Source organism: Sinocyclocheilus grahami, unplaced genomic scaffold (assembly GCF_001515645.1).
Source record: "Sinocyclocheilus grahami isolate Dianchi unplaced genomic scaffold, SAMN03320097.WGS_v1.1 scaffold449.1, whole genome shotgun sequence".
Taxonomy (NCBI): domain Eukaryota; kingdom Metazoa; phylum Chordata; class Actinopteri; order Cypriniformes; family Cyprinidae; genus Sinocyclocheilus; species Sinocyclocheilus grahami.
The window spans coordinates 509,498-519,666 of NW_015505628.1; the positions used below are offsets into that span (position 1 = coordinate 509,498).

The 10,169-nt window shown below is 37.9% G+C and overlaps 1 protein-coding gene across 1 annotated transcript in view; it reads left to right on the top strand.

Moving 5' to 3' along the window:
- The window catches only part of LOC107552403 (zinc finger protein GLI2-like), a 113,608-nt gene that overhangs the window by 55,213 nt on the left and 48,226 nt on the right, over window positions 1-10,169 (top strand). The window contains exon 4 of the mRNA XM_016234275.1: window positions 1,434-1,539. Coding sequence (XP_016089761.1) covers window positions 1,434-1,539 — 106 coding nt within the window. The remainder of the gene's footprint in view (window positions 1-1,433; window positions 1,540-10,169) is intronic.

Sequence of the window (10,169 nt, forward strand, 5' to 3'; positions counted from 1 at the left end):
TACTTTTTAGATTACTTTTAGATTACCTTTTTTTTGTGTAACTTGTTTTAAACTTACCATTAATCGTACCATATTGATATAAAAAAGCAAATATATTACATTTTTTGCTATGAACATCATTTAATGCATTAAACCATACATCAGCAGTGTTTAGTAACTTGCATAATTATTTGTTTCGTGCATGGTTTGATTGCTCAAGAGGTGTTTTTTTCACCCAAATTCAGAAGCATGGTTTGCAAATTTGTTTACGTGACAATTCTGTGTTGTGAATGTAGTCGAATGGTATGACACACAGTAGGAGTTTTAGAAAAGAAAATTGAAAAAAGAAGAATAAGCGATAATCAGTCAATTATGAATGATTTACTTTGTGCTAATTATGTAATCCATAAAAAGTAACAGTAATCTGATTATGAGCATACGTAATCCAAATTACATGTAATCAGTTACTACCCAGCTCTGTTAGCAACAGAGCTCTTTTTTTTCGTTTCGTTCTTTTTAATCGAAAATGTGAAAGCCTAGAGAACAGGAAAGCTTTTAAATCTGCTTTGATTTCGACCCGTTTCTTTTTTATCCATTTATTTTCGCAGGGCATGAAAAGATAGAAGGAGCTCCAGGCGCGAAAGACTAATTAGAAGGGAAAGCTAGTTAAGACTTTACCACTGCAAACAGCTCTTTGCATATGGCAAAGAAACCGTCAAATGTGGTTTCCCGTTATCATAACTGCTAATGAAGCTCTGTTAGCCTTTAACGGGACATCCCAGGCCAACAGAGGCTTTATTACAGCAAAGTGCTGATTCTGATTCTCTTTGGGCTCAAATAAAATGATCCAGCCAAAGGAGTTATGATGAAAAGGAACGCCAGCCAACATATACGGCAGACTGTAAAACGCTGAGGCAATGGGCAACAGCTTTTAGTAAAAAAAAACTCTCTCTCATTAGTTAGAGGTTTGATTTCAAAGGCCTGACCTCCTCTGATTTCACGTCGCCCTGGCACCTTCGTTTTGGACTCGTTTCGGGGCCAGGAAAGTGTCGGGGACGCGGTCGGATCAGTGTTGCTTCAGTAGGGAGATGCTCCGGTTGGCACGGCCCAGCATGAGGAATATTCTCTCCCTGCGCTGTCAGCCCCAGTTTGTGTCCCGGATGGTTTTTTCCTTCACAACGTCCATCATCTGTATGAGTTCAAAGAGCGTCTAGCTGCAGGTCTTTGTCAAAAGCCCAGTTGGATATCTTTTATGTTGGGGATGTAGGATTTCTTAGGATACTTTGATTATTTATTTATTCCTCCACTCTTGTGTGATAGTGCCAATATTTTACACGAAACTGCTCAGTGCGCTCTGAAATTCATGTTACTTTATTGTAGCGCTGTTGCCTTTGAAATTTCTTTTTTGAAAGTCTTGGCTTTTTCTCAACTCTCTCTCTCTGTTTCTCTCTCAGGCCCTCATCACATCTTCCCGACTTTCCATTCTCCGATCCCCATCGATGTGCGTCACCACGAGGGGAGATACCACTACGAGCCCCATGCGTTCCACGCTCTGCACGGGTGAGCCTGCAGCAACTGTCCGTTTCTGACTCTGGTTCTCAGCGTTTGTGAATATAAATAATCTCTGCGCTTGCAAATAAAGTGTCTGCTTTGTTTATCCCTGTGGTCAGAATGCACGCAGACATGCAACATTCAAATGCGGTGTAATCAGGTGATCCTGAAATGACCGGCGCATGCTTTTGATGCTTCATAAAAAGCATATGACTGAAATGGACGTCCAGATTTAAAACGATAACTGAGCTACGTCATTCGGTTCTTGGTTTAACCATTTAGAAAGAATAAAAACTCTTGCTTTGTTTCTGTGCCAGATGCAAAACTCAAGGCCGGGTAAATATCAAATCCAGGAAAGAGATTAGTGCAGTTCATTGGATCAAACATCTGGAGAGGAGAATATAAACTTTTCTTCTCTCATCTTCGTCTGGTTTAATTCTTTGAATTACCTTTAAGGCATTGAGCAGATACTCTTTCCAGTGCAACTTAGTTCCTAAGTTTTTGTGTGGGACTCTCATGTTTTCGTGTTTGGTGTGTACTTCAGAAAGTTACCTTAGAGGAAAGTAGTATTCAATGATTATGCAGTTTTATTGATCACAGCTTGCGCTTTCTTATCTCAGGACACTGTTTAATTTTTTAGCTTTAAGTATCAATTTTGTCTCAGATGTTTCTCCTCAATGAGAAAACCATTGATATAAATCATATGCACAATTAGCGTGTTGATAGAACCTTGGGAGAATTTGATGAGAAATGTTTGAGCTCATGTTGAGATCACTGACTTATAAATAGACTTTAGTACAAAATGCTGTGCTCATTTGAGAATTTCATGAGAAATTATCGAGTTGATATTGAAACTAGTCTTCTGAAACTAGTGGAGACGTGAGATGACAATGGAGAAATGTGAGAATCAGGGCACTTCATTGTGTATAGTTTTGTTTTGCTAATGTTTAAATTTTGTCTCAGTTGTTTCTCCACAAATTCCTTAAAGAGAACCATTGATTGAAATTATATGCTCAATCCTATAAAATTAGCTATTTGATAGATGTTTAGATCATTTGATCTTGGGAGAATTGGATGAGAAATGTTTGAGCTCATTTTGAGATCTTTGACTTTTAAACAAACTTTGGTAGAAAATGCTGAGCATATTGGAGAATTTAATGAGAAATGATTGAGTTCATGTTGAGATCTCTGGATTTGAATGCAGACTTTGGTGTCTTGAAAAATCTGAGCACATTGTTAAGATCTCTTCTGAAACTCTAGAAGAGGCACATGTGAGATTAGTGGGTAGAAACGTGAGAATCAAGACACTCCATTGAGACCTAATTGACAAATTATATATAAAAACCTATGAAATTAGCATGTACATAGCCGTTTAGATCATTTTGTTCTTCTGAGTATTTGATGAAAAATGATTGAGTTCATTTTGAGAGATCTCTAACTTTTGATTGAAGACTTTGATGGAAAAAGCCGAGCACATTGCTGGGATCTCTTCTGAAACTCTAGAAGAGACACATGTGAGATTACAAGGAGAAACGAGAAAAATGGGACATTTAATTGAGTTTTCAGCTTAAAGGGGTAGTTCACCCAAAAATGAAAATGTGATGTTTATCTGCTTACCCCCAGGGCATCCAAGATGTAGGTGACTTTGTTTCTTCAGTAGAACACATTTGATGATTTTTAAGGACACTCCATTGAGACCTAATTGACAAATTATATATAAAAACCTATGAAATTAGCATGTACATAGCCGTTTAGATCATTTGTTCTTCTGAGTATTTGATGAAAAATGATTGAGTTCATTTTGAGATCTCTAACTTTTGATTGAAGACTTTGATGGAAAAAGCCGAGCACATTGCTGGGATCTCTTCTGAAACTCTAGAAGAGACACATGTGAGATTACAAGGAGAAACGAGAAAAATGGGACATTTAATTGAGTTTTCAGCTTAAAGGGGTAGTTCACCCAAAAATGAAAATGTGATGTTTATCTGCTTACCCCCAGGGCATCCAAGATGTAGGTGACTTTGTTTCTTCAGTAGAACACATTTGATGATTTTTAAGTCCAACCGTTGCAGTCTATCAGTCGTATAATGGATGGCAATGGTAACAAAGTCTATGAGTGTAAAAAAAACATGCACAGACAAATCCAAATTAAACCCTGCAGCTTGTGACGACAAATTGATGTCATAACACACGAAACGACCGGTTTGTGCCAGAAACCGAACAGTATTTATATAGTTTTTTACCTCTAATACACCACTATGTCCAACTGCTTTGAGCATGCGCACGGCTTCCGGTGCGTGAGATGTGTACGCGGCTACGCGCTCTGGCGTAGTTTACGAGTTTACGCAAGCGCCGGAAGTGATCTCTCGCGCGTATACGTCACTCATTGTTTACACAGTGCACAGTCATTGTAGGTATGACGGCTAATATCAAATGTGTTCTACTGAAGAAACAAAGTCACCTACATCTTGGATGCCCTGGGGGTAAGCAGATAAACATCACATTTTCATTTTTGGGTGAACTATCCCTTTAACTTTGTCTCTTTTGTTTCTCCTCAAATTCTTAAACAAGACAACCCTTGATATAAATTACATGTATGAAGCTATAAAATTATAAAGCACATGGATAACAGCTAAGATCATTTGATCTTGATGAAAACAAGATGAGAAATAATTGAGTTCATATTGAAATCTCTGACTTTTGATTGCAGATTTTGGTAGAAAATGTTGAGCACATTTGAGAATTTAATTAGAAATAATTGAGTTCATATTAAGATTTCTTACATTTGCAGATTTTGGTAGAAAACGCTGAGCACATTTGAGAATTTAATTAGAAATTATTGAGTTCATATTGAGATTTCTTATATTTGCATATTTTGGTAGATAACACTGAGCACATTTGAGAATTTAATTATGAATAATTGAGTTTATACTGAGATTTCTGACTTTTGATTGCAGATTTTGGTAGAAAATGCTGAGCACATTTGAGAATTTAATTAGAAATAATTGAGTTCATATTGAGATCTCTTACTATGTTCACAGTGAGCATCAATTTAGTCAATTTTGTGTTTCAAATGATTGAGTTCATGTGGAGATTTCTGACTCATAACCAGACTTTGGTAGAAAACGCTGAGCACTTTTAAGAATTTGGTCAGAAATAATTGAGTTCATATTGAGATCTTTGACATTTGATTGCAGACTTTGATGGAAAAAGTCAAGTACATTGTTGAGATCTCTTCTGAATCTCTAGAAAGATTTGAGAATGAGGCGACTTGAGCATTTGATTTCATTGATGTCTAGGAGAAACAGTTGAGATATTCCAGAGATTTTTCCTTCCTAAAGGTTTAGTTGTGGCTCTCCAAACAAAGATCTTCATTAGCTGTCCAGCCCAAAGGTCTTCGGTTTTCCCAGCATCCTCTGGTGCAGGTGTGCCGAGCCGCGGCGATAATGTAGGTTAACCTCCAGACCTTCAGAGCTTCGCGCGTCCCACGTGAATTTCCAGCGGATCGGTGGTGGCTGTTTTGGAGAAACAGAACATAAACTGGGCCGCGCTAGTTTTTGAAGTTACACTTTGTTGTTTTTGCTTAAATACAACACCACAGATCTTTTTTTTCCCTCCTCGTCTTTTTTGAAATGGGGTCTGGAGGCTCGAAGGAAGGTTTATCTTAAAAGAGCAGAATAAATCGATAGAATTCTCGAAGTAGCGTTGTTACATTTAAATTCACAGATTTTGATGGTGATACATTCGGTCGGCCCGCTAGCAGCTAGCCTATTCATCACGCATAGAGCCGCGTTGGGGGGAGACTAGCTGTCTCAACACTCGCTCGCCTTGATTAATGTGATTTGATCTTGACAGTGGACCCCTAATTCATCAAGACCTTGATCTGGCTGTCTTTTCCTCTGCCTGAGCCAAATTCATCTAATTACAGGCACATTGTGCAGCAAATTAAGCGTGGTGTCGCCCGTGGCAAGCCGGGACACTTTGTTACAGTCGCCGGGCGGCATGTCAAGGGTCTCCGAGCTGATTGTCTAACATGACATCTCCATACAGTTCGTTTTATCATTGTTTGCATATAAAATAATGAGGGTGCTGGTTATTTTGTCAGAGCTGTCAGCCGAGCGGCCGTAGGAAGCTTCCCCTATGGATATCTTGTTTTCGTTCTTCATTTTTTCCACTGCATTTGACAAAGCGAGCGGGAGATTTTTGTGTAGATTTTTTTCCAGAGCTGGCTCAAATGACAACGGACAGTGCGATTCATCTGCGTAGCGGACGGGAGCGCCGTGGGAATTCTCCCGGGCGGAGGGAAGGCTCTTCCCAACGAACCTCCCACTTGTCAGCGTCGCTTCTCATCCAAGAGAGTGTCAGAAAGCTTCCGGCGAGATGTCAGGATGCTTCCACTGCTCCGACACTGCGGGAAAAAGTGTTTGTCCAATTGTCCTTAAGTTTGTAAAAACGAACAAGAAACATGTTTGCAGTAATGTACTTACAATGGAAGTTCAGCTGAAAAGTGTGCAGCACTGTGAAAATGGTTTTAAATGCTGTTGAAACTCTGAAATTTCTGAGTTTATTCCTTTTTTTTCTTCTTCTTTTTTTTTTTTTACAAACTGAGGGGTGAGTTGAAGCTATTTTCTATGGTAATTGACCTGAAAGCTTGTAGACATAAAGTTGGTCTAATATATATATATTTACCATATTACATGTTACATTTACCATATATTTATATAACTAATAATAACAATAATGTATTTTTAGAATATTGTTGTTTTTGTAATTGACTGAAAGCTTGTAAGCTTGTAGTTTGTAAAAGTTGGACTAAGATTTATATATTAATAATATGGACAATGTAATGATATATTACGTAATGATGTATATTATTGATACATTACATTTACCATATAATATTGTTATTATTATTAATAATAATAATAATAATACATTTTAAGTATATTGTTTTTTGTAATTGACTGAAAGCTTGTAAGCTTGTAAAATTAAAGTTGGACTATGATTTATATAATAATATGATAAATAAAAAAATATATATTACATAATGATACATATTACTGATATATTACATTTACCATATAATATTAATAACAATAATGATAATGTATTTTTTAATATTGGGTTTTTGTTTTGTTTTTTTGCTAATCAGCTCTAAGCTTGTAGACTTAAAGTTGGACTATAATTTATATATATATATATATATATTCTATTGTTATTTTCTATTCTATTATTCTCATTTGTAAGTCGCTTTGGATAAAAGCATCTGGATAAAAGCATCTGCTACATGATTAAATGGTAATGTATATGTAATATACGTGAAGGAGCTGTAGCCCCTACATTATCTGTACTGATTCCTCTTCTTCTTCTTCTCGTCCAATGGGAGCCTATGGCAGCCCTATGAACGGAACATAGGAACATGATGAAATTTGTCACACTTGTAGGGATGGCCATGAATAGTGATCTGACCAACTTTGGGGTCTCTAGGCCCAACTCTATAGCGCCACCACCAGTTCAAAAATTCAACATTGAAATGATAATAACTTGAACCGCTAATTCTAGAAAAATTAAACATAGTACACCTGATTACTCTCCTCATGCTCATCACATTGAATATCTTACATTAAGTCTGCACCCATTATAGGGGTGTGAGCCTACACTGGTCTCACGGTTCGGTTCGATTACGATTATCATGTCATCGATTCGGTTCAATTCGATATCACGTTGCATCACAATGCATTGACGATGCACTGCATCCTCAGTTTTCAATTTTACTTCACATGTATACAATTTTGTCAATAAATACAAGTAGTCAGATATATGAACTGTACCTGACATTGTTTCTCAAGATAGTGGTATTACCCCCTGCATATTTTATTGTGCGTGACATGATTTACACACAGCGTGTGTAATTTTTAATTACTCGCGCAGAATGATTAGTGTATGACATCAACTGTGAGAGTGATTCGAAAGCATAAGGATCCGTCTGGTCTCTTATCGCTCTCGCGGTACTTGATGTCATACACTGATCATTCTGCGCAGCAGCGCTTCAAGCCGAATGCGCCTAATGTATGCTACCGCGTAGGGCTGCACGATTATGACAAAAATCATAATTGTCGATTGTTCCCTTGAAAGTGTAATTGCGACTCGTCCTCGTCTGCATCGCGATGCATCTTGGAAACTATTAATTTCGACACCCCTAACCACTCACAGTATTACTTACTTATTTTGTATTAAGTATTACTTACTCAGTATTACTTCCTTATTTTGTAAAGTACAATTTTAAATTTTTTCGCTACTCCTCCTTCAAATTTTGTCACATTTTTTCAGAAACTTGGCAGAGATAATCTTTGGACCGAGCCACATAGAAATAACTGAACAGAATTTGTTGACCTACTGGTCAAAAAAAAAATTATGATGCTGTGAACTTAACCGAGGTCGACCAGAAATTGGTTCAGAGGCTGTATCTCTGCCCAACCTTGATCAATCAAAATGAAACTTGATATACTTCATCAGCAGCATGGTATGAGGGTCCAGCCAAAGTTGGGAACAGCGCCACCTATGGATCGTGAGATATAAAAAATAATTTTTTCAGAAACTTGGCAGAGATAATCTTTGGACCGAGCCACATAGAAATAACTGAACAGAATTTTTTGACCTACTGGTCAAAAAAAAAATTATGATGCTGTGAACTTAACCGAGGTCGACCAGAAATTGGTTCAGAGGCTGTATCTCTGCCAAACCTTGATCAATCAAAATGAAACTTGATATACTTCATCAGCAGCATGGTATGAGGGTCCAGCCAAAGTTGGGAACAGCGCCACCTATGGATCGTGAGATATAAAAAATTGCCATTTTGGCTTATAACTTTTAAACAGTTAGTCAGAAAATCATGATATTGGTTATATTGGTGTCTGTGGATTCCTTTGGGTCATGCTGAATCTGTGGATATCAATTTTACCAGGATCAGCTTAACCATGTGCCCGCCATTTTTAAATTTGTCATAATTGCAATATCTTTTTATGCTAATTAGCTTAGCATGCTAATTGCTTAGCATGCTAACCAGTTGCCATTCTTTCTAATGTGGCTCTTCAGCTATCAGGTTAACCGTAAACTACGCTAGTATTAAGTTAGTTTAGCGTGCTAATCTGTCTAGCATCTCACACCTAAACTTCTCCTCTGCAGCCTGTTGCATGTGTGTCAGCTGAGTGGCGCACTCTGCACTCTCACTTACCCTGAACCTTTCATGTTGTGGGTTTCGCGTGGTGCAACTTTATAAAATTGTGCTATGTTGTGCTGTTTTGATTACTTTATTATCCAGATCCACATTGTGCAAATCTTTATTGCTTCTGAATTAGAAATAAATGTTTTATCCATGCTGTGTTCATTTTCCTTTGAACTTCTGTTCCTTCTAATTTCATTCTCAGCTATACTTCTGAACCAGCTTATTTTTATGTTCATTCAATTTCTGCTGTTTTTGATTTTTGCTCTTCCTGCTCTGCACTGCGCTACAGTCCCTTCAGGGGCTTGTCCCCATATCGCTGCTTGCAGCTATAGGCCTATTTATGTCTGATTTCTGATTTTCTCATCTCTAAACATCATAAGCAGTGGTTGATTGGTTTAGGTATCAGTCAGATGGTGTGAGACTGAAATAGGGCTCAGGTTTTCTCTGTTGAGGTGTGACGTGAATAATCAGACATCTGAAGCTGTATTAGTATGTAGGCCGCTGTCCTCTGCTTGTGTTTGTATCTGAGGAAGTATGGAAGTATTGTTTGTTCTCTGAGACTTTGGGGACTGTCCGTGTGTGTGTGTGTGTGCGCGCGCTGAGGCTCTGTGGCAGAAATGTGATTTATCTAAATCAGAGTATCAGCCCCCAGGTAGAGACGAGTTCCTGTCATAGAGCAATTCATCACTGGCACCGCACACACACAAACACACAAACACACACAGATACAGCCACTGGTACATCAGTGTACAGTAGTTTTCAGATGCATACATACTGGATAGTGATCGACCGATATATCGGCCGATATTTGGCATTTTTTTCAAATATCGGCATCGGGCGATACGTTTTTCTGTTTAGCCGATGCGTTCGACGCAGGATTTTTTTTATTTTGACGGCGCTGAGAGCGGCAGCACCTGAGCACACAGTGCTCACCTTCTCCCTCTTGTTCGCCGTCGTCATTAACAGTTCTGTCTAATACAGATAGAAGTCTGTCTAATAATCCGATAGAACCTTTAAACAAAGGAATTAAAATGTATACAAAAAGTATTATAACGATTGCTTTTATATTATTACTAATAGAAAGGCAAACATTATGCTACTTTCTCATTTGCCATCAGCATTCAGCAAATACTCATTTACATCATTTAAACAAATCTTTGAATGACTAATGAACATTTAATTTCACAAGCCTTGCAAACTTAGTCAAATCCAGTTGTGAGATCTTGTGAAGTGTGCATGTGACCTGCATGATTGCGTGTTCTCTGCGTGACTTTCGGTCCGTGCAAATTGAATGCTTTAAACATTAAATTCGTGATTTCAAATTATGCTGCACTTTATGCATTTGCCCACTGTCATATTCATGTCATTTTCACTGTGTGCTGTATGTAAAATGAGTGTTACCTTGGCTTTATTT